This window comes from Falco biarmicus, chromosome 13, assembly GCF_023638135.1.
Source record: "Falco biarmicus isolate bFalBia1 chromosome 13, bFalBia1.pri, whole genome shotgun sequence".
In the NCBI taxonomy this organism is placed as follows: Eukaryota; Metazoa; Chordata; class Aves; order Falconiformes; family Falconidae; genus Falco; species Falco biarmicus.
In genome coordinates this window covers 14,426,942-14,450,653 of record NC_079300.1, presented here as the reverse complement: position 1 = coordinate 14,450,653, position 23,712 = coordinate 14,426,942, and the positions used below count along the sequence as shown (strand labels likewise).

At 44.2% G+C, this 23,712-nt stretch overlaps 1 protein-coding gene across 6 annotated transcripts in view; it reads left to right on the top strand.

The window, feature by feature from the left end:
- LOC130158386 (probable cation-transporting ATPase 13A4) overlaps positions 1–23,651 on the top strand; it is a 51,340-nt gene extending 27,689 nt beyond the window's left edge. For 3 of the 6 annotated variants that reach the window (XM_056359102.1, XM_056359097.1, XM_056359098.1), the window contains 16 exons: positions 412–498; positions 1,195–1,348; positions 1,945–2,056; positions 3,897–4,021; positions 4,750–4,913; positions 5,972–6,094; positions 6,738–6,817; positions 8,124–8,166; positions 9,085–9,194; positions 9,469–9,565; positions 10,300–10,372; positions 11,649–11,823; positions 12,297–12,511; positions 13,986–14,074; positions 16,222–16,302; positions 16,812–20,430. In XM_056359102.1, coding sequence (XP_056215077.1) covers positions 412–498; positions 1,195–1,348; positions 1,945–2,056; positions 3,897–4,021; positions 4,750–4,913; positions 5,972–6,094; positions 6,738–6,817; positions 8,124–8,166; positions 9,085–9,194; positions 9,469–9,565; positions 10,300–10,372; positions 11,649–11,823; positions 12,297–12,511; positions 13,986–14,074; positions 16,222–16,302; positions 16,812–17,033 — 1,950 coding nt within the window. In that variant the 3' untranslated portion in view covers positions 17,034–20,430. Of the gene's footprint in view, positions 1–411; positions 499–1,194; positions 1,349–1,944; positions 2,057–3,896; positions 4,022–4,749; positions 4,914–5,971; positions 6,095–6,737; positions 6,818–8,123; positions 8,167–9,084; positions 9,195–9,468; positions 9,566–10,299; positions 10,373–11,648; positions 11,824–12,296; positions 12,512–13,985; positions 14,075–16,221; positions 16,303–16,811; positions 20,432–20,465 lie in introns of those variants that run through there. The other 3 variants (XM_056359100.1, XM_056359101.1, XM_056359099.1) reach the window with 3 other exon arrangements.
- Positions 23,652–23,712: the final 61 nt, after the last annotated feature.

Below are 23,712 nucleotides of genomic sequence, written 5' to 3'. Positions count from 1 at the left end.
TTCAAGAGCAGAGGATGGTGCTTTCCACATTAGTACAAACTCTTATTTATTATTTCCCCATTGGGTCTACATTATATTTAAAGATTTTTGCATATTTAAGTGTATTGTAATGGATAAAATGGATAAATGGATAAAATTTCGTGTCAGTGAGAGGACATAATCTATTTGCTGTACACGACTACAATAGTATCTTAGTGAAGCTGGTGAAGCTCTGATTTTGGTTGCCAGGCAAGACAGTGGGATTTACATTACTGGACCTTTTTAGTATGAAATGACTGAAATGACAGACCCATCTCAGGAATGAATAAGACACCTTGTTTTGATGGAAGGAAAAGCTCTAAATGATTCCCAAGGTTCCTTTCAGCTCTGCTGGTGCTGTGATCTGAAAGATTTTTGTCTTTCAATACACAGGTGATAGATGATTCCAGTGGACGCCAGAATGAAGGTCAAGGATCCACACGTGCCACAGTTGTTAGACCTGGGCCTAAAGCCAGCTGCGTAAGCTATTTGCAAGATTCACCTTCCTGGTCAAGTTAAACTGTCAGTGCAAGATTTATCTTTCAGTAGAGAAATGCTTGGTTGTCCTAGTCCAAGACAGCTCTTCCTCACTTAGTCTTTCTTGTACTGCCTGCAGAGAGACTGCCTTGCTCTCTTTGATTAAAAAGAGATGTCTAGGGGCGCTTGCTGCTCACACCAGGAGCAGGGGGATGCTGGATGACGATTGTCCAGCCCAGGAAATTGTCTGTCCTGGTGGCTCAAGACTCAATCCAAACTCAGCTGAGTGGTGAAGATCTCTAAAAGCACTTGGGACGGCAGTGGAGTCTGGTAGCTGATGTCTGACCATTACTGGTGATATACACCAAGGGCCGTGATTACAGACATCCATTTTCCGTTTGCAAGGCCAGTGTAAGACCTAGCAGAATCTTGTTAAAGAACAGGACTAGTGAGTTCCTTTAAGTAAATTGTCTAATAGTCTGCTAAAACTATCAGTGAACTTTTCCTGCCGCTTGAGCTAAACATTTCTGTACAAATTGTATCTCCTCATTGTAGACCAGTTCTTTCTGTGCTATTGTGACAAATCAGCCCATTATACATGGTTAGGTTCTTACCATAGGCCAAAGGACAGACTTAAAATCCTTTGGCCTGAGTTTAAAATTCTTGCTGCAGTATCTAATCCACTTGCTTTCCTCCTAGGCCCCAGTGGAAGGAGTTACCATTTTACGTCAGTTTCCATTTTCTTCAGCCTTGCAAAGAATGTCTGTCATTGCTCAGGAAATTGGTGGGGAAAAACAGGTCTTCACAAAAGGGGCTCCAGAAATGGTAGCCATGTTATGCAGAGCAGAAACAGGTAACTAACATTTATAAATGTTTCCTAGAAACACATATGTATAAGTGACTTTTGATGGTGCAATGAAGTGGAAGGTCCAGATGAGATTTCTGGGTCTGACTTTATACTTCAGCCTGAAAAGTTAGAGTCTCTCTGTTGTGCTCCAAGTCTAAGGCTAACCTGTCGTACAGCCCTTCTCAGCAAAGGAGGACTGCTAAGAGATAAAAGCAAGTACCAACTCTTGTACATGGTGTGTAGTCTCTGCCAGAATAGATATTTGGAAAAGTTGTCTACTGGTCCAGTATACACCAGAAAAAGTTATCTTTTTTCTCCAAGCCTTGGGAGGGCAGCTAGAAGAGCACAGCTCCTTCATGACGAACTGGAACAGGTAAGTTTTTGCAGAATAGTTTAGGACCCCAAGTGAAAAGTGGTAGAGGGGAAGCAATGATTTTCTTATTGAGCAAAGTTCCATTCAGCAGCCTTTTTTGATGTCCTTGGCCTATTGGTAGACTCTAGGTGTACCTTCCCACTGGGACAAGAACCTTTCCTGCTCCAAGGCTTCCTTTTAGAAAGCAGTCAAATGCCCTGATGAACTCTTTTTTTCCTCTTTTGCACAGTCCCATCAAACTTTGAAAGCAAGCTTCTGCTCTACACAGCGCAGGGCTTTAGGGTCATCGGACTGGCATGTAAATCTCTACAGGCAGGGAAGCAATCTACTGATCTAACAAGGTAAGCCATAGACTGCTTCTTGCCAGCCACGTTCAGCCATGGGCTAGTAGTGCCTCACATAGTACCATTACCACAACACCCCTGCCAAAAACAGGGCTGTAGTACAGAGTTTTGTTAGATTCAGGCCAGAGGGAATCTGATTTAAATCTGGACATAGGTCTGGCTGAGAATAGGTAGAGGGCACTTCAGCCATGCTTATAGCACATGCCCAAAATCATTACATATTTCTTAACTTTGGATCAACATAGGAAGAGTAATTCTAGTGCACTCTGCCTTCCCTCAGTCCATCATTCTACCAATCTCCTTGCAGATTTATGCATGATTTCAGCTGAAGTCTCTTTTTTTTTTTGGTTGTTATCCTGGTTCCTTGATTAAGCAAAGGCAGCAGGTAACATTCCATTACCCCACCTGTTCTCTAGTCCAGTCAAAGTCAGCAGACTTATCTTCTGCTGCTGTCTTGGTCTAATCCTTTACCTTTCTAGCTTTAGCTCTCTAGTTTCTAGGGAAACCAGCAAACTCTTCTGCTGTGCTCATGGTATTAGATTTCCTCAAGCCTCACACAAGAACACCTACACAGGAATCCATATGCTTTTATCCAAATCCCTCTAGCTTTTGCCTGTGATATTGCAGAAACATAACTTCTGAAACATTTGGGGTTACTTGGCATCTGCTGTCCTCTCTGTTTCCTAGCTGCAGGTCCTAATCCAGATGGGGCTCACTTGTCTTTTCACAGGGCTTTTTGCTTTGCTGAAAGGGCCAATGATGCTGAAGCAAAGTGCAAGTGGTTTGTTTAATTCTTGTGACAGGTATCATAACAAACCTATCCGACCCAATGATCAAGTGTGTGTGCTGTGGCCCAGATTTTGCAGCTGTGTGTGCAGTTACAGCATGCATGATGTATATACTGGCAGGGGAAAACAAGAAAACTAGAGGTCAAACACAAGAGCTGCTGGGAAAGCAGTAACTATCCAGGCACCACCTGACTCAGCTACTCTACCATGCAAGTGTTTGGCATCACCTCCTCTTTACTATAGTGGCTAAAATAAGTGTTTGAAAGCTTTTCTTTTTTTCAGGCTCTTCAGGGTCAGCCTGTCTCCCTGACAGACCTCTAGTTTATGACTCAGGGATGCGATTGTTTACCAAATTCTGTTCTCCACTGCATGTGTTCAACTATAAAAGAAGCAATAGCACAGGTATAAAGAAAAAAGTAGGAGAGAACAGAACTGGAATCCCCACATGCTGTTTGCTCAGGTCCTACTGTCAAAAATAGCAGATACGTTTACTAAGGTGCGTTTCTTTGTTGTACTGTCCTCAAATGAGAAGGACTAGCGTGCATGAACTTTGCAAATCAGACCACCACAGTTTGGGAATCGTGCAGGAAATTCAGGGTGCTTTTACATGCTGGCTAAGGATGGTGCATGAATGAAAAACAGTCCAACTTATCCATCGGGCTTCATGTTGGTGTGTGGAGCAGGTAGGTTGAAATTGGCTCCTTTTTTGATCTGGTAATTAAGCAAACATGAGTTGGAAGCTGGCTATGTGCTGAACACATTCTTCAGAACAAAGGAAGAAGAGAACAGAAGGATGAAAAATCAAGTGAAAATATTGCATACACAGCCAGCACCACTTGCTGCCAGTGGGATGCAGGTCCTGCTGGTGGTGGAAATAGCACCACAAAAGACAGGCAGCCTAGGACTGCTGAAAACTAACAAATTATTCTAATGCTTTTGACTTAGGTGGGATGGTTAACAGTTATAACTGGCTATCAGAAAATTCAGTGCAAAAATAGGCCAAAGGCAAAAAGAAGAATGAAATCTGTCTGTCTGTTCTTCACTGTTAGGGAGGAGGCAGAATCTGATCTGACATTCCTGGGTCTGCTGATAATGGAGAATCGCTTAAAAAAGGAGACAAAGCCTGTCCTGGAAGAGCTCAGCGCTGCCCGCATCAGGAGTGTTATGGTCACAGGTATGTAAAAAGGGTGGATTATTTATGTGGCCACTGGCCCAGACAGGGTGTTCAATGGGTGAACAGTCTGCTGCTTTGTCCCCACCACTGGTAGGAAGGCACAGACATCTGTATCTTTCATACAGTTATAGTCCAAGAAACACTTGTGTTGTAGTAATGACATGAGCTGAACCATGCAGGCTTATATCCCTTGACAGCTTCACCAAGCTAGGTCAGATACCTAACTTAATCTGCCCCACTTTCACCATAGATCAGAGCCTTCCTGTTCCTCTGATGCTTTCCAGTGAGTCCATTTGTTCTTCCTGGTAAGGTTGTCAGATGATGTACACAAAGACATATCATGCAAGATCGCGTCTTTAAAGGGCCTCATGAAATCCTATTGTCATACATAAGCAGAGATAGAACATGGATGCCAGGACAAATCACTGAACCTTATGACGTCTGGTAATTCATGTTTTTTGTCTAAAGCACATAATCTGGGAGCACATTCCCCATCTGGATTTCTTCAAGCTGAAGGTGAAAATATTTCGTTTCTAAATTAAAATACATTTAATTATCAAGGCAGACCTCATCTGCAGAGTTTTGATCCTTATAAAAAACTTTTCTAGGCACAGACACCAAAATCTTAGATTGTTGTGGATCTATGTGGAAACTTAGAACTAGTGTTTCCTCCATAAACAATTCCTCATTGCAGAAATTGTTAATAACACTCCCATTGATTTTTCTAGGTGACAACATTCAGACTGCTGTAACTGTTGCGAGAAATGCCGGGATGATTTCTCCAATGAGTAGAATGATTCTTGTGGAAGCAAACAAAATACCTGGATCTTTTTCAGCATCTATAACCTGGAAACCACTAGAAGAAAACAAACCTGAAGATTACAGAAGTCTGGTGAGCATATAAGAAGCAGGTGTTGTGCAGCAGGGAAACAAACTAAGCTGGAACCTTTTAAATAGTGCAGTGGGATTATGCTAATATAACAGAGATCAGTCATTCGCCATTGTCTGCATGTCAGAATGTTATGTGCTAGAAAAGTGTTTAAAAAGAAGGGCCCTTTATAAATATGTTCTCCACTAGAGCTTTCTTCCTAGCATATTACTTTGTGAACATGTTCTTGTTAACTGCCTAGCTAGGTTTGAGAACAGCTTTGCAGAAACACAGGAAAGATTTGTCCCTAGCCCTCATGCTTAGCTGATGCCAATTTAAAGCATGTTTCCTTTCCCTGCTGGGTAAATTTGATAGTATAGATGTGGACTTAAAATCTGTGTAACTGCACTGAATGAACGAGCTATGTTCAAGCAGGTAAAAAGTTAGCACTGCCCCATACCTGCAGAATTATAATGCGGATTAACTGTTGAGAAATTGCATATACACAGTGAAACATAGGCTATCTATCCTAAGAAATTGTGTTTCATCATCTCCACAAAGAAACGGAGATAGAGACTATTTACTGTCTCTCTGAAGTGTGTGTCTGAAGGTGCTGACCTTTCTCTGAGAAGTATTAAGAGTCAGGTGGATGACAGGGAATCTCTGCAAGGGCTGTTGAGGGACTCCTTTCTACCAAAGATCAGCCTGAGCAGCATCTTCACCGTATTTCATTGCAAAAGGCATGCATAGCTGTGGAGCCCATATGCTCTCTCTAGCCACTGTCACTCACAGTGCAGCCCACCAGTTTGGCACTATAGCATAAATTTGATCAAATATGATAATGCTGAGGTCCAGCTTTTCAGACTTATAAAGCACCCAGTTCACACTAAAATTAATGGCATTATACGCCTAAATCCCTTCACAAATCCAGGCAAAGGCATGGGCCTTGAACTCAGGTCTCCCAGAGTCTTTACAAGTGCCCTCCGCGTGGTATGACCACTTCTTTGTAGTAGTGCTTGTGGAAATGCACATAGTAGCTTTTGGGGGCCTGGGAGCAGCACTCATTCTGTCTTGTTTTATAGGAGGATGACAGTCAGACCAAACGAAGAATCAAGCTGGCATTGGGATCAGGCCAGTATCATTTTGCCATGAGTGGAAAAACTTATCAAACTGTAGCACAGCATTTCAGGCACTTACTTCCAAAGGTAAGACCTGGATTATTTAACAGAAGTAGGCTTGCCATTTGGTATATTAGGATTGTCCTGATATAAGTACCCAAAGAGATCTGTACCCAGAAATCTTTTGGGAACAATTCTAACCCTGAAATACTTATGGACTGGATGAATCTCTGATAGTAATGTATGGGGACGGATCTGAAAATCCTTGGATTTTATGTGCGTGAGGGGAGCAGACCTGCCTCATGGTGTGAAGACATGACCTTAAACATTTGTGCCCACATGCCTAGCCCTTGCACAGCACTGATTCTGTCATTTTTTGGAGAACAGGAGAAAACATGGTATTATACAGCATGCAATTTAGCATGACTTGTCTGTTTCATGGGAAAGGTAGTTTCATGAGTTCTAGTCTAGTAAATCCCTGCCAGGTAATCTGTGTTCATCAGGTAACTCAAATGACACACCAGGCCTCTTGTCCTTATTGTGATTATTTTTTCAAAATATTAATGAAGATACCTTTTATCTTTGACCATCAGCCTTTCCTGCTTTGGAGTCTAGCATCGGTTGTTTGGAAATGTGAATTTTCGGTGATTTCTATTCTAGATTATCACTGAAATCACTGTGACTCTTACCTCAGGTGCTTGAAAAATCACTTCCATTTTTCTCATTACAGCTTCTGCTCAATGGAACAGTTTTTGCTAGAATGTCTCCTGGTCAGAAATCCAGCCTTGTAGAAGAGTTTCAGAAGCTGGAGTAAGTTTATAATGAGTACTAAGAGTTAGGAAGTGTTTCATGAATTTCCAGGATTGAAAAGAGTCTAATAAGAGCTAGCTTTTGTCTAACAGCATTTTCTGAAGTACACAAAAATGAAATTTCCACAGACATATAGCTTGGCAATGAAATTCCAAAAGCCTGTTGAATTCCATGTTAGTTTGGCAACCTGTCAAAGACTTAACACTTCCACGATTCTGGGTTTCTTTTGTTCACATAACCTTCCATTCTTATTTCTCTTTCTGGGCCTGAAGGAGGGACACTTGTCAACCTAATATTTTTAGGAATATTTCCCAGCACTGCAGCTTCTGTGATGCTAGCAGTCTTTTTACTGCACTATTGCTGACTCAGTGTGATGGATTAGAAAACATGCCAGGGCAATCTAGCTTGGTATGCCCTGTGCTGTTCACAGTCACAGAGGTATATACATATTCCCGAGTCCCAGGTGTCTTGTTGCTTGTTATTCAGCTGTTTCCCAAGTCTTTTGAATACCCCCACCCTCACCTCGACTAGTTAGCCCTTGGCCTTGCCCTAGAGCAGGGTAAGCTTTAGGCTGTTTCAGATTATCAGCCTGGTGTGAGCAGCTGTGAGCACCCCAACCAGTCTGGTCTCCCTGGACCACCATCAGTGGCCTCCCAATGAGAACCTCCCCTGCACTGAAATCCAGGCCTCCACAGTAACAGACACAAGTGAGTCAGCTCCTGAAGCACTAGGATGATTTTACTTGGATGCTGCAGAAATAAGGATTTACTTTTATGGCTCATCATTTCACAAGGTTATTTCAACCTCAGTGTGCGGAGCCGTCTCCTGATATCCTGTTTAAGCCCATGTTCTCCTTCTCTTTCTACTCCAGCTGCCTCAGTCACTCTCTGTCTGCCCCAGGAGATTCTGGCAGGACTGGACCCCAAAGCAGAGTCCCCATTCATGTCTATTCCCAGGGAACATGAAGTACCAGTCCCTGCAATCCTTCCTTTCTTAGCAGGGCTGTCACCATTAGCCCTTTCCTCTGTTGTGACTGACCTTAAACCCCACGAGGGTGGGAGGCTGAGTCCATTGTAGGTAACAAAACTTCATGCTACTGTATTCTTCAGTCCATCACAACAGAAACTACTGTAGGCACATCTGAGGTACAAGCCCAAGGCCCGTGAACAGTTCATAGTCCTGTATTTCAGTCTTTCAGCTTTCCAGAAGGGCTTTTAACAAAAAGCCATGGAGGAGGCTCTGATTCTCTCCTGTTTATAGGTCTTACTTCTCCCAGAACTGAACTGTAGGTCACTTTATTTTTCAGTTACTTTGTGGGCATGTGTGGAGATGGAGCCAATGACTGTGGGGTAAGTGAAAATTCTTTACAATATATTGATTTTAAAAACTAAAAATGAATGCAATGCCAGTAGAATATCCCAAACTGAGCACATGCTGGAGATGAGAGTGCTCTGCTTAGTCACAGAATAGTTCTACTGGCACCAGTACTGATTCAGGCCTGATCCCACAGTGTGGTCCTTAACATGCCAGAGCTGTCCTAGGCAGAGATTGTTGCAGACTGTGGTCTCAAGGATTGACTAATTTCCTTTGTAAAAACCACTGGAGTATTCTCCAAATCCTCCATTGGGGTTTCTGTCAACATCTTCAGTGTCTGGGGGTGGAGAAGACTAGAGTGAGGAGGAGCGTCTGTGGGCAACAGCTGTAGCCGTACAAGGCTTTTGTAAACGCACATTTTAGAAGTGCAAGAAAGCTGTTGTGTTTTTTTTTTTTTCTTCTAAAAGGAAGGGTCCAGGTTCAGGAGAGACCTATAACTCCCTCTGGGCAGGTTTGGTTTACTTCATGACTTAACACATCCTTGTGACAGTAAGAGCAATGCCATCTAGGCACTGAAGCACTTGCCTTAACACAAAGTCCCAAGGATTATCCTGGGGGAAGTAAGCAGAGAACCTAGACTGCCTACATAAGGCATAACGGCAAATAAGTGCTGACACAGGAGGCAGAGCCAAATCTGTCTCCTGCAGCTGATAGTGGATGGCTTTGGGATCTGTGGAAAATGGGTTTTCCCATGTTGTCATCCCCATTCTTCTGGACCCAATGCCTCAACCACATCCCACTAGAGGAGGCTTTTTGGGTGGAGCACACCCAGGCGATGAAGAGGGACTGCTGTTCACAGAACGTATCCTGTAATAAGGGGTCAATTCTGGGCTGACATGTCAGTGGCTGTGTCTTCCTGGTTTGTGAATGCTGAAGAATATTATGATTTTCAGGCTTTGAAAGTGGCACATGCAGGGATATCGCTGTCGGAACAGGAGGCATCTGTGGCTTCACCTTTCACATCCCGAACCCCCAGCATAGCATGTGTGCCAGAGCTTATCAAGTAAGCGTGGTTTCTTGTTTCCTGTTTCATAAAGGAGACAGTTCCTACTCCTTCCAAATATTAGTGTTGGGCATTCCCGCCATACCAGAATATATATATCTAGAGAAAAATAAGTGTCTTTGACCTTGAAATTGCCATTTGTCTAGTTCCCATCTGAAATTCCTTCAAGACAGATTAATTCCCTCAAAGCTACAGGAGTGCATCTACAGCTGAGAAGAGGACTGGCAACATTCCCATCACCTAACTGTTGTCCTATATTCATGTCTTCACACAGGGAAGGCCGTGCTGCCCTTGTCACTTCCTTCTGCATGTTCAAGTACATGGCTCTGTACAGCACCATTCAGTACCTTGGTGTTCTCCTACTGTACTGGGTACGTCTTGGGAACATGTTGGCTAGAACTGGATGAGCTACTACTGCCTTGTAGGAGAAACATGCCATAAAAGCCACAATAAAACTAGGGTACAGAGCTTTACCTTTCTCTGAGCTGCAAATGTCTGTGGCATGGTCATATGATCCTCCTGTACCCTCAGCTGAAAACTGGAGAGATTCTTCCCATTAACTTCAGTGAGCAGACTTAAGATGCGAGCTGGGCAAAACCAAGGCTGAGGTATTGAACAGTATTTTGAATGAGGGCATATGTCTGAAAAGGGAGAATCTGGTGTAAGTGTATGCTGTTGCAATTTATTCAGCATTTAAAGCATGAATTAACTTGACAGTAAGCAAAATCCCCTGGAGTGCCTTAAACCACTTTTGCATGGCTTCTACCCAAACAGGGAGGAGGGCTTTCCATTCGGAAGTCACCCAGCATTGAGAAAGCGTGTCTCTTCAAACAGCTTTCTTTTATATTGCATTGAGTGAACTGGAAGCATTGTTAGTCTGAACGATGTACAAAATGAGAGTATTCACTGCAGGCCCAGTGATGATGAATGTATTGGCAGGGTGGTGGATTGTGTGGTCCCCTTATCTGCTGAGCAGTGTTTCAGAACAAATAGCAGAGCATTAGCTCCATGAAAATAATACAGCTTTCTGGAGATGATACAAACAAGCCCACGGCAAATGTCTGATTTATGTTTTTTTTTTTTTTCTTTGTGTTCCTCTTTTCAGCAACTAAACTCCTTTGGGAATTACCAATTTCTGTTCCAAGATCTCGCTATTACCACTGTAATTGGTGTGACAAGTAAGCCCTTTAGTCATCCTATATATTAATGAAAGAATTATCTCAAATATTTTTCAGCTCTTTGGAAATGCATAATTCTATGTATGGAAAGAAAGAAAAGAAGAGACTACATAAAGTACAGGATGTTTAGTAGAGGAGGCATTTTGTTTGAGAAAAGCTCTGAAATAAGATGGGTAATTCTCAGTGGTGCATTTGCTGAGCATGTATGTTGTTGATAACTGGGATGTTATCTCTAGCAGGAGTTAAACCAGACTTAATTTAGTGGAAAGTCAGGCTTTTCCCTGTTGACTGAGGAAGGCAGATTAAGAAGATACTTAAGAATCCATGCCCAAATGAAAAAGTTTAGGCATCAACTTTTTGGAGTCTGACTCACATTTGAAACGGTAGGCAGGAGGCACAAGAGGCAATGGAGGAGAAAAAAGGGACAGATGTTGGACACTACAGAGCAGGAAGCTGTAAGCAAAGAATGAGAAAGGAAAGCAGTGCTGGAGGGAAAAGAGAAAGCTGGGATTGTTTAGGTAGAGTAAATGCAGGGAGAGGTTTAGAAGCAAGAATAGCAAGGGCAAGAGCATGAAAAGCATATAGCAAAAATACATAGTTGTCTTCCATCCCTGCTGGAACACAGACAACTGGAAAAGGCCTTGATTAAGTCAAGTCTAAAAGGGTCAGCCGCAATATTGGGTGTCAAAAGCTGCCTTGCTGTAAATAGCCCATTTGGAGACTGCATCAAGGCTTTCTGTGTAGCTCTTTTACTGAAAGTCTGGATAACTTTGTTAAGCCTAAGAACAGAGGAAAACCTGTTGGTCCAGCTACTGCAGTTCTCCTGCAGCTCAAACAGCTGGGCACTAGGTGCTTAGTTCAGGAGGATGCACAGAACATAGGCAGCAGAAAATCCCAAGCTGCGGTTGACAAGTGACAAAGAACAGGAGAGCTTGAGCACGTCCTTATATCCTTGGGCCTGACAGTAGCCAAATAAAATAAAAATCCAACATTTTATTTTCAAAAAATGTTTCATAATAGTTAGATGCTGTAAAATCCAACATTTTATTTTCAAAAAATGTCTCATAATAGTTAGATGCTGTTAATTAACCTCTTCTATGGCCAATAAGATTTGGTGGGAAAACAACTCTGTATTTTGTACTTGATATAGTATTTGTATGTATTATAAAGAACATTATAGCCTGTAAAAGTGCTGGCCATTGATAACAGTCAGAGATATACAGCAGCACTGCTTGTATTTTGGACACACTAGTAAACATGTCTGTGCATGTTTCAGTGAGTTTCACAGGTGCCTGTCCAAAGCTGGTTCCTTACAGACCTCCTAGCCAACTCATCTCACCCCCGCTGCTGCTTTCTGTTGTACTTAACATCCTCTTCAGCCTCAGCATGCAAATTTTTGGGTTTGTGGTGGTACAGGAGCAGCCTTGGTATTCCAAGACCAATATACACAGGTAGGTCCCCTCCTTGGGACTCTGGGTGACACACGGCAGACTTGTGGGGACAGGTCTACCGAATACTACTGATCAGCTTAACTACAGGCCTGATCAGCAGCTGCAGGTAGACCCTGATGCTTCCCCACAAGGTGCGGACACGTTAACCGGTGTTGTCTGTGGGTCCCTAAGCTCTCCAGCAAGTCTGCTGCACAGCACAGTGCGTGTGGTGAGAATGCTTCTGTTGAGCACAAAGAGAAGTATTTTCTTGCAGGGAAGACCAGGGTATCCAAGTGGGTTTGAGCTCAGGCTCTGCTGAGTTCAGCAAGCCCAACCCAGCAGGTAGGGTTGAGGACATTGCCAATAACCTACATCCTTGTGATAGCAGGAGCAAATCATGGCTGTGAGGGAGGATTCCTGATAGTGGTAGTGGAAGCTAGGGGAAATAACCAAGACAGTGATGATTTGCTGACCAGTGTGACACACTTTTTCAGCGCCTGCCTCTCAGCAAACAACCACATGGAGAATTCTTCCTCCATTTCCAGCTTGGGCCTCCATGGGATGAGAGATGAAGCTCATGGGCAAACAGACAATGGCTACAAGAGCTATGAAAACACCACAGTGTGGCTGCTAAGTACCATCAACTGCCTCATCGTAGCACTAGTGTTTTCCAAAGGAAAGCCTTTCAGGCAACCCATCTACACAAACTGTAAGTATGGGGAAAGAGGGAGGGATCTGTGAGTAAGTCAACTCAGGAGGTCAATTCACTGGGGAAAAATTAAAACTTGACCAAAGTAATGCCAGCCAAAAAAAAAATAGGAGCTCAATATTAGATTTCTAAATGACTGAAGGCCACCTTTTCATAAGTTTTAGTGCCAATGGAATCCTGTGACAAGCAGCTCTCTGAGCTGGGCCCAAATGTTGTGCTTCTGTATTGCTAAAAACTTGGCCCTGGTGTTTGGATTTCTGAAACAGAGAAATGGAGTTTGATAAAAACTTTTAAGGAGTAGCAGGAAGGTGGTGTTGGCTTGTTACTTAAGGCAGCCTGAGTGAGACATTTCAAGAAATGCCAGAATTAGGTGGTCTCACTTTGCTTTAGTCTTTAGAATAACTCTGGAAGAGCCCTGTGCCTGTCTCCTCAGAGCATGCTGGTTGAGCAATAATTGAGAGAACTCATGTTCAGGGCATTCTTTTGGGACCATCTCAGAAGGAAAAATATGATAAAATCTGCACATTCGCAGAGGCTCTGTTTCCTATTCTAGAACCAGAGATGTTTAGCATTTGCTAAATCTATGACCAGTTTACTTCTTCAAAGAGGAAACATCAGGGGCAATAACTTGAAGAGACTGTAGCAAAGTCTAGTAGGTTTGTTCTGCCTCTGAAAGACTGTCATGTGAAGGGAAGATGAGCACGTGACTGTGGCAGTTCTGGAAGTTACAGTGAGGCACAGAAGAGCTGTTTTTCTTTGTGGAACAAATCCTGCAGCTGTCTCTCAGACAAAGCTCTGTTCAGTTCTTTAATTGCTGAAGAGTTAATGCTGCAGGTTTCAAAGCTTTGCTGTTTTGATATAGTAATAGTGAGGAGGCGATATTCGTCCCAGATAGCAGAAGAGTGGGTCATCCATCCCCCAGAACAAGGCAAAACCAGAGTGAGTGTCTGCGGAGTGAAGTTCAGTGCCTGACAGCATTGGAACATTTGCCTATGGATGGGGAGGGCAATAAATCTCCACTGCTTAGACTCTTTAGATCCTGATTGAAAGAGAGTCTTGACATCACTGAAATTGAGGGCATTGTTCCTAATTGTGTCAACAAGAGCAAGACTACATCCTGGACATTTTTCTGAATGACAGGAGACACAGAGCTCAGAGAAAGACGCACTGGAAGGCTCTAAGGCTTCTCAGATATGAGAGGTCAGATCGAAATGTTCAAAATACTCATTTGACATTTTAAATGTGCGACTACAAGGTTTGTCCCAGCCTTACGTATATCTGCTTGACTGACTAAAGTGGGGGTTCTACTCTGTTCATTTTTCTTTTGCTGAAAGTTCCTTCCTATCCCATGAATTCTTTTTTTTTTTTTTTTACTGTTTGACACGGAGCATGATTACAATCTTTTGTAGTAAAGCCAAGCAGCTGAGATTGCTCATAAACCTGTGGTTCTATTTGCTTGTTCTTGTCCCTTCAGATGTGTTCTTACTAGTGCTCATAGGGCAGCTGAGCATTTGCCTCATCTTGGTGTTTGCTGATATTGATGATCTCTACTCTAAGATGGATGTGAGTATTGTTCCAAGATGGGTTTTCTTCCTACTACAGTCCCATTATAAGTGCGCTGGGATTGTTTTTAACAAAAGGCACAGACTTTTGAGGGGATAGATGGCACCTCTAAAGACAAATAAAATTTGAAGAGATGGATTTTAGATGATGGGATCAAAGAACCTTCTGGAGGTATGGTAGCTCCAAACCAAGATCTGTGTATTCTGACAGCTGGACAGCTACACATGTATATTTGATTGTTTCAGCATATTGTCCGTGCAACAGAATATAGCGCCACTAAGCTTACTGTGCTTGGTATGTTGGTGGCTTGATAGTTGCAAAGCCTGGAGGAGAAAAGGAGTAGACCCTGCAAGTTTAAACTAAAGCACCACGCACTTGTGTTTCTCAGGCTGTTTTACTCTGCACACAAATCCTCCTGCAAAGATCTGCCAGTCGGCACTCACAGCAGCTCTCTGTTCTCAGCCCCTAATATTTTCAGTCTCCTTGTTTAAATTTCAGACAGCTTGCAGTTTCCTAAAGCAGCATTTGGGTTTAGAACAGTTGTAGAGGAAGACTAGTGGGGCTGCCTTGGCAATAGAGGATCTATCTTGATCCTTGATTAATAAATACCAATAGAGCTTGGCTGATTTTTTTCTGGCAGAATGCAAGCTGGGAGTTGCCTTGTGCAAATCCATCCTAGGGGAAATGCAATGGACGTGTAAGATCTCCATCAGACATAGGACCGGGTTACTAGTGGACCTGACAATTAGTGTGTTGAGGCTGGGAAATGTTAACCTCCTTCACTGTGACACCCTCACAGCCTTGTAGTAGGTGTCACAGGAACAAAAACCCCAAAGCAACAGATTCTTGTTTTTTCAGTACATCTTTAATCAGAATGATGAAGTGTGGCTGCTTTAAACCAAGTACTAAACATGCTACTGCTTCCAGTCCTGTATGTTGGTGTGACAGTTAGTATGTGGATTTAGAAACGGAAATAATAAAACACAGAAAGAAACGTAGACAAGGGGAATGGACCTGGATGTCAGATGACAAGCAGCCTGGCTAAAGCTGCCTCAAGGTGTAACTTCCCAGAGCAGCAGCTCAGTGGGCGGACCCAGCAAAAGAATCTGCCACGAGATGGCACTTTAAAGCAAGTCTTAGTCCTGTCGTGGGCTGTGGTGACACAGGACATTGCCAGCACTGCAGCTATGAGGGGCTAAAATGCTTTTGGGAAGAACTGCACAACTCCCAGGCTCTCTGGTTGGAGTACACTGGGTTTGCTGAGATGAGAAAAGGAGGGAGTGGCAATAAGAAACTGCAGTAGCCTATCCCTGGAGAAACTGCTGATCCAAATTCTGGATCTGAGCTGTATCTCCAAAATAAGTTGGGCTATAGCCAGAAAGCCAGTGCTGCTAACTGTGGGAAGCTGGAGCTGGGTTTGGAGCTGAAATATTCAGACTTCAAATTATTGCCCATACTAGAAAGAAAGGAAATATTTAGATTTCCTGCTGGAGTGCTGGAGTATGGTTTTCTTTCCTGCATTGTAAGTTGTAAAGTGCCTTTATCAATTACTCAGGTAGCAGTGTTGGCTCATCAGCAGTGAACAGCCAGTGCAGGATTCTGGCTTTTGATGACATGAAGCTGGTGAAAGGACTAGAGAACAAGTCCTGTGAGGAGCAACTGAGGGAACTGGGGTTGTTTAGTCTGGGGAAAAGGAGGCCGAGGAGAGACCTTATTGCTCTCTACAACTACCTGAAAGGGGGTTGTAGCGAGGTGAGTGTCAGTCTCTTTTCCCAGCTAACAAGTGATAGGACAAGAGGAAATGGCTTCATGTTGTACCAGGGGAGGTTTAGATTGGATATCAGGAAAATTTTCTTCACTGATAGGGTTATCAAGCACTGGAACAGGCTGCCCAAGAAAGTGGTTGAGTGACCATCCCTGGAGATACTTAAAAGACATGTAGACTTATGTCAATAACATAATAATAACTATAGTGCTCAGGGACATGGTTTGGTGGTGGAGTTGGCAGTGTTAGGTTTATGGTTGGACTTGATTACCTTAAGGTTTTTTTCCAACTTAAATAATTCTATGATTCTATGACACAAACTCCCACGGGTATCTGGTGTGTACACATGCTGTTGAACAGCTTCTCCTGCTTTTTTCCCCAGCTTGTTTGCACCCCTACCACGTGGCGGATCTCCATGGTGGTAATGCTTGCAGTCACACTTGCTGTGTCCTTCCTTGTTGAGGTGAGCGTGCTTCATTGAATGTCTGTCGGCACTAACTGGAAAGGTGAAATCATTGGGTCTCACTCTTTCTTCCTCCTCCTCAGCCCCGCCTGGGAATATCTAGTAAAACACAAGCCATTGCTGCTGCCTTGCCCTTACTGTCTTTCCTCAGAGGCCCACATATGAATGATCAGATATAAGGGAATGCAAGGCCCAACCACCTTTTCTTTCCTCTGGTGAGAGGGATGTATCAGACCCTGCCCCAGGCTAGTGAAATACGGGAAGTCTTGGGGTTTCTACTCAGATCCTGAAAACTGTCAGGAGGAGCTTGTCCCAATTTTCTAGTGGATGACTGCTGGTGGAGCTGCTGTGAGAAGTGGTCAGTAAAAGGTTATTGAAGGGATGTGGAAGAGCAGATCAGGGTGGGTAATCTGGGTCTCCACTACTTGCCCTGTGTGTGTCCTGTGGATGAAAAGGGAAAAGTGCGGTCCAGGTTATCCAGAATCTTCCTTTTGGTCTTGTGTTTACAGGAAGCGGTCATCGAGAACAGAGCTTTATGGCTGCTTCTGAAAAAGACCTTCCGGTACCACTCAAAGAGCCATTACAAGAGGCTACAGCGAGTGTTAGAACAGGACTCAGCCTGGCCACCTCTGAATGAAACCTTCTTCTCAGATTCTGTGGCACTATCAGTAGAGGGAAATATGGGAGGCCATAGCAATCCAACATTTGACAGCAATGAGGATGTATTCTGAAGGAAATTGCAGAGGACACATGTTCAGGACAGCTGCAGTTGGTTGTAGAAGGACTATCTCAGAGACGTAAGAAAAGAGCAAGGACCAACCCATCACTGCTCCCCATTCTAAGACTAACCGTCTCTGGCTTATTTTTGATTTAACTGGAAGCAGAAAAGCTGGCTGCAGTAACATAAAGCCACAACAGTGTTTCTCCTGTCCTCTTGCTCATGTATTAATGGCTGCCAGCTGTAAATGGAAAAATTTGCTGAATATTGACAAAGTATTCATGGTTGAAACACCCCATTGCTGCATCCCTCTCTTGAACTGCATATGGTTCCTCCAGAAGAAAAGTAGCTAACTGAGGTATCAGCGCTCTTCTGGGGAGATGCCCTTTGAGAAAACAAGTAGACCTTACTCCTGATAGAGGCTGCTGAACATAGGCGGGTCCTGGGATTCCTATAGTTCCCAGGGTTTCAGATAATGCTACCCGGTGTCTGGTGGTGGGGTTTTTCCCCCTTCTGGCAATACTTGGCTTTCTGGACCTGGAAGGAGCTGCAAATAGCCAAAGCCTTTTAGAAGCATCCACTCCCACCACCATTGTGGTCTTCCCACGATGGGAACAGTGTAGAGCTCTATTGCTAGCTCACTGCTACCAGGCAACGTGTTTGCCCTCTTCTCAGTTTAAAATGTGGTACCTGCATTTTCTGGGTGAAAAAATCTTCAGAACTACAGAGCAGAATGATTTCATTGTTTAACTGTTCTTTTTGTTGAGAAAGGTATTTGTTCAGGATATACAATTTTTAAAAGTAGAATGAAACACATGATAATTGCAAATTACAATCTCATCCTGTGGGTCTACAAGGACACCCCTGTGGTGTGAACTTGCTCTACTAGAGCAGATGCTGCACAGCTGGGCTGTGGCCTGGCATCAGCTCCTAGCTTACCAGTGCCAAAAGAAGCAGGCATTGAAGAGGTTACTACCCCCAAGGAGCTAAGGCCTGAATTAAAAGACAGGAAGCCAGCTAGGTCTCAGAATATTTTTATTAAATTCCATGGCATGCTGTTAAGTTGAACCATCTGAGGTTTAACTCTTTTTTCCAACCGTAATTGCATAGACTACACACCATGTGTCAACTCATCAGCTCATATCCCTCACCTGTTACCCTTTGATGGTGACTCACTGCTGTGTTGCTTCTGCTGTATGTAAATCCAACAGCGCTGCACATTTCTGCAAGTTTTACCTGCTCAAAAAAATCCGCTGCCAGCACATATTCTCTTAGCCCTGTGATGCGAGGCAGACTTCCTGCTCGCTGTATTTTGCAGTCTCAGTCTCCAGCTACATAAACCAACAACATACCAGTCAGCGAGGCTTCAGACCAAGAGTGACACTCTGAACTGACTGCACAGTTTGTTTTTCACAGCTGAAGCTTGCCCGTGCTTTTCCTGGGTGAGGCTGAGAAGCCCTTTGAGAGCACTACAGTGCTGGGAAAAGTATGTTCCCACTATTTGACACTAAAGCACTCTTGCACTGCTGAAGAAACCCAGAGAATCAGGCAAGTTGGGAGGCACAGTAAAGATTCCTTTGGTCTTTTAGAGTAAAAAGTAGCTCTGGAAAACCAAGAGCAAATCAGAAGAAATCACAGATTGTTTTGAATCAACATGTCTGTACCAGCACAGTGTTTGAAAAGAATTTAGCTTGGTCTAAAAAATAACCATTTTTTTCTAAAAAGAAAAAAAAAAAAACCAAAGCAAAAATACTCAACTTCCATAAAACATTCGGCTCACAGCAATTTTTTCCACATTTTAGACAGGTTAAACATAAACAAATGGAGTAAATACTTTCCTACCTACTGTAGTTTACCTAATGGTAAATATCTGCCACAAAGCCACACAACTTGACACAAACCAGAAGTGGTTCACATTTATTCATAGAAGTGTCTCCAAAGTTAGCATCAGTTCCTAGTTTGCAGCAAAATCCATTGGAAAGTAAAGTCTAGGTGCTTCTTGCAGCTTAAGGAGACATCAAAGAACAGGCTGGTGGAGTTACTCCATTCATCCTCTGAGATACAGTAACTTTTTCCTTGGAGACAAAATTCACTGTCCTCTTTAAGAATTCCTGCACACAAATATGTTGCTGCATGTGATAAACTGGCAATTGCAGCAGCACTGCAGACTAGGCGGGTAGTTAATGTCACAGTTGACAGTACAGAAGTACCAACTCGTGGCAAACCTGCGGCACCTGTAGGGTCAACAAGATAAAGACCTGTTTGCCTGCTGCTGAAATACAGCCTTACCTCCAAGAAATAGAATCCACATGCTACATGATATTTAACCTTTGCCACTATTTAAGATGTCAGTCTTGTGTTCCATCTTCCTATGCAAGGCCAGTATCTCCAGCCATACTGGGACTCATTTTATTATCTTCCCTCAGTGGCATCAGCCACAGTTCAATCGGCAGACCTGTGCAGTGTGTCCCAGCTGTACTGAACTGCTTATATAGCATAACTTCGTGGCCATCAGGAGATGAGTGATGTTAGACACATCCTTGCTGCAGAAACCAGCTCATACGCACACATTAAAGTCCCTGTGTTCTGCTCCCTCACCTCAGGTGGAACATCAGAGGTCCCAGTCCACATCCTGGTGCTGGGTTGGTCCCCTCAAACTTGGACTGGGAATGTAATTAGAGTCAGGATGAGGAATAAGCAAAAGTAAAAGCTTCAAGTGTGTTTAGGACTCGTGCCTGTGTTTTGCATTTTGAGGGTTCTCTCTGGTTTGAAAGGATCTTTTACTTCTGGAAATCAGGATGGCAACAAGCAGCTTCCTCCCTGCAGTCTGTCCAGCAGGCACCTGCCGCGCTCCCTTTACCCATCCTCACTTGCTGTGCATGCGAGAGGGGCAGGTACAATGTAGGTGCTCCGTTCTGCCTGAGCCATTGAACTTGCTGCTTGGCATTCCCAGCTTGTAACAGAGAAACAGAAATAAAATTGAACTGCTTAATGAAAAGAGTTGTTTTGTAGAGGTGTTGTAGGGGTGTTTTGCAAATTCTGAGGCTGCATAAGGGCAGAGACAGATTGACAGCCCTGGCTGTGGCTTCCACAGTCCCTGTCTGCAGTCCAAGCTGTTCAAACAGCTGAAGAATCCCCTAGGGGACTGAGGGTCCAGGCTTACTTTCTCCTTTTGTGACTAGCGGTGGACACCGGTTGGAAAGACACCCAGTGATCTTTGCCAGCAGATGCTGTCCATCCTGGTTAGCTTTCTACAGCTAAATCAAAGGGGCAGACTCCCTGGAGCACAGCCAATTCACTGAGCCAGGCAGCCACTCTGAACAGCAAATTTCAAAATTTGATTTTCCTTGTGAAATACACTTGTCCCTGTTAATGAAAAAAGAAAATCACTTTTATTTCTGTCCCATTTATTTATTACTTGTTTATCTTGATACACGCATCACAGTTTTTGTCTATTCATCAGCACTCTGGAGCTCAGCCTGCTTGGCAGCACGCACAACAAAAGAGGAACAAATGCAGACCCTCACCAATAACAGCCGTAGGTGTACAACGATGCTAACAAGCCAGAACCTTTTACAAGATACATCATTTGTGAGCTTTTTCCGCTCACATAGCACCTTTTGTCTAAGGAGCTTGATGCACAACACACTTCTTCAGGAGAATTACAGAGGAGGCTGCAGAGACAGAGTACCTGCCAAGGGTCAACTGGGAAAGGAAAGCACAAACAGCTGGTACCTGGACCACCCAGTTCAAGGAAAGAGAACAGAGAATTCAGTTATCACGTATTGCGGGTGTCTGGTGCCAGCAGCTGAATTTAAAGGACTCGTTACTCCATCTTATGGCCTCTTAAAGTCTTCCTGTTGGAAAAGTAGTCCCGGAGCATTTTGCACTAATATTCCCCACCAGAAAGTGCTTAACCCCTCCACGGCTTTTGTGTAGTTTGTGGGCAGATGGTACGCAGCCCCGAGCCAGGAGGGTCATGCTGCGCTGCCTGATGGTTCAGCACACCATGGGTTAATTGCCAAATGCGTACAAGGGAAGGCAATGCTCAACAGCTCAACACACTGTCAGCCAAGCCAGGCTGTGTAAATTTTCTTCCTGGTTGGCTGTCAACAGTGGGGACATGATTCTTATTCTAAGAAAGTCATTAAATGTCCCGTGTGTCTGAAATACAAAGCATAGCTGTCCCTGCTCTGTAGTGCCTTGTTTTCACACTGTCCCTTGTGACCGGTGACCACTGGAAGTGCTTGTCACTGACATAGCTTTGATTACTTGGTATAGGTCTCTATAGATAAAAGGGAGTCAAGAAACATCCATTCCTGTGTCCTGTTTAAATCTAATTAATAAATCTCTTTGGTACTTTCTAGATGATTAGCAGACAGGGTGGAATGCAAACGTCCCACTTCACTGTGTAGTTGTCCTGGCCTTTCACCTAGCCACATGATAGATCGCTCCAGGCAAAAAGAGCATCCTATTGCAAGATCAGTGAGGCTGGAGAGGAAGAGGACATCAGGAGAGCATAACAATCTCTTTCTCCTGAACATACATGTTACTTGAGAGGTGCTGAAAGAAGGTTTTTTGGACCTGGGAAGAGGTTCAGATAAGAAGAGGCACGTTTCATTTATGTCTTACTCCCCTCTCACACCCACCCAAGCCCAGGCAAATCTTGAGTCTATAGCTCCAAGCCTTGAAAACCTGTAATGCTCCCTCAGCCGTTCTTCAACAAACAGGGTTTTACTACTGCATGCAATCACCACGCACATGCCAGCCAGTGTCCAGCAGCTGCTCCGAGCAGGACTGCTTATTGCAGTAAAGCAGCAGGGCTCTTTACTGCAGGAACTGCACCCCTCGGCACCACCAGCTGCCTTCTGTACCTTGCACGAACCTCCAGCCTGCCACTCCGCTCCTGCTTGTGATCACTTTTACACAGGGCTCACTGCCCACTCACTGCTGACTTACACAGGAGCCTCAGGCTGCCTCTCACAACGCTCTGTCATCGTTCCTGCTAAACCTTTACAGCCTTTCAGAGCACAAGTTGTTCAGAAGCATCCCACCCTTTCGGTATAGACTGGAGAGCAGGAATGTAGACCTGCCGGCCTATGCCTTGAGCCCAAGGCCCCAACAGGACAGGCAGCCGTCGACCCAGCCAGTCTTTCTGCCCCAGTGACTGGGTTGATGTGAGGTCAGGCAAGCGTGCAATTCAGGGAACAACATGAGGACATGTAGAACTTAGGGTTCAACCTTTCAGCCCATCATAAAAGAATTCTATCTCTCAGTATCTTCGTATCTCATGGGGAGCTGTCAAAAGCCTAAATGTGCCACATTAGCTGCTTCTCTCTTGTTCCTTGGAGCATCTCCCTGTCAGGGAGGAAATGAGATCGGTTTGATAGGATCTTCCTGTGACAGATGCATGTTAGTTGCTTCTTATCACTTTATTATCCCCTAGGTACTTACAAACTGACCGCTTAAAAATTTTCTTTCACATCTCTCTGTGTATTCAGGTTGGGTTGACTGGCCTGTGATCCCCCTCTTTTTTGCCTTTTCAGGTGCCAGCTCTACAGCCTGGTGGGCTGGGGCTGGAGGTGTCCTGCCCAGCGTGGGGAGCATTTTGCAAGCGCAGCTGCGGGCGTGGTGGTGGGCACCCGGCTGACCCATGCAGGGGAACTGCTGGGACTCGGTCCAGAGACCGCAGGTCATATTCCTGTAAATGAAATGCACCTCACCCTGGATGGTCAAAATAGGGAGAACTAGTAACACCGCCCAGCTAATGATACCTCTCTTGAGTTTCCTTCCCGTAGAGAGTTACAGGAGGTGTTGGCTGCTAGTAAGCAATCATCTAATTACTTTATCTCTTTGTGTATAAGCCTTTTGCCACAAGAATGTCTGCAAAGGACACGGCTGGACTTCCTGTAAGGGTGACATACAAGACCCCTAGAAATGGGCCCTGCTTCTGAAAACTGGGGAGTGGAATGACTGCAAGCGTGTCATGTCCGGGGAGCTGCATGAGAGTGACTGATGCACAGAGCAGCCTGGTGGGTGAGCCCCCCCATGCCCTCTCAGGGGAAAGGGAGAGGCAGAGGGGGACTGTTTACTTATGTTGAAATCTGGTTTAATGCAGGCTTTAGGCAGTTCAAAATGGCAATGCTTTAAAAGAAATAATATTTATTTTTCACCACCACCCTGATTTTTCATGATTCTTCAGTGTTTGGTCCTTGTTTGCTGTTTTATGGACACAACTGCACCTGGCAGAACCCCTTAAAGATGGATCTGGTTGGACTATGCAGAGCCAGCCTCTGGTATGACAATTGCTGTTTCATCATCCCAGACAGCCTGGCCTCTCCTTGCTCTGTTTCAAAGAGAAGAAACATGGATAAGTGCTTTTATTTCCTTCAGAGTCTGCCTAGTGAAAGGTGCTTCTCTCAGTTCTTGGGGCTGTTTCCAGGATGGAGCTGCAGACTGAGGGAGATTTAGGGGTCTCTTAAGACCTGCTGCACTGCAGTCCCTGGGCATCATTCTCCCTCCCACCTGGGGGAAGGGGAATTTGGAAGAATTCCTGTTTTGTCATCAGTAGGGAAATATGCTGCATGCAAAGGCTGTGTCTCTTTATCGAGTTTAAATCCCCATGTCTCATCAGTAATAAAGAATTGCTTCCCTGTGGCTGAGTCAAAAAAGGTGAGAGCAAGCTCAGAGCC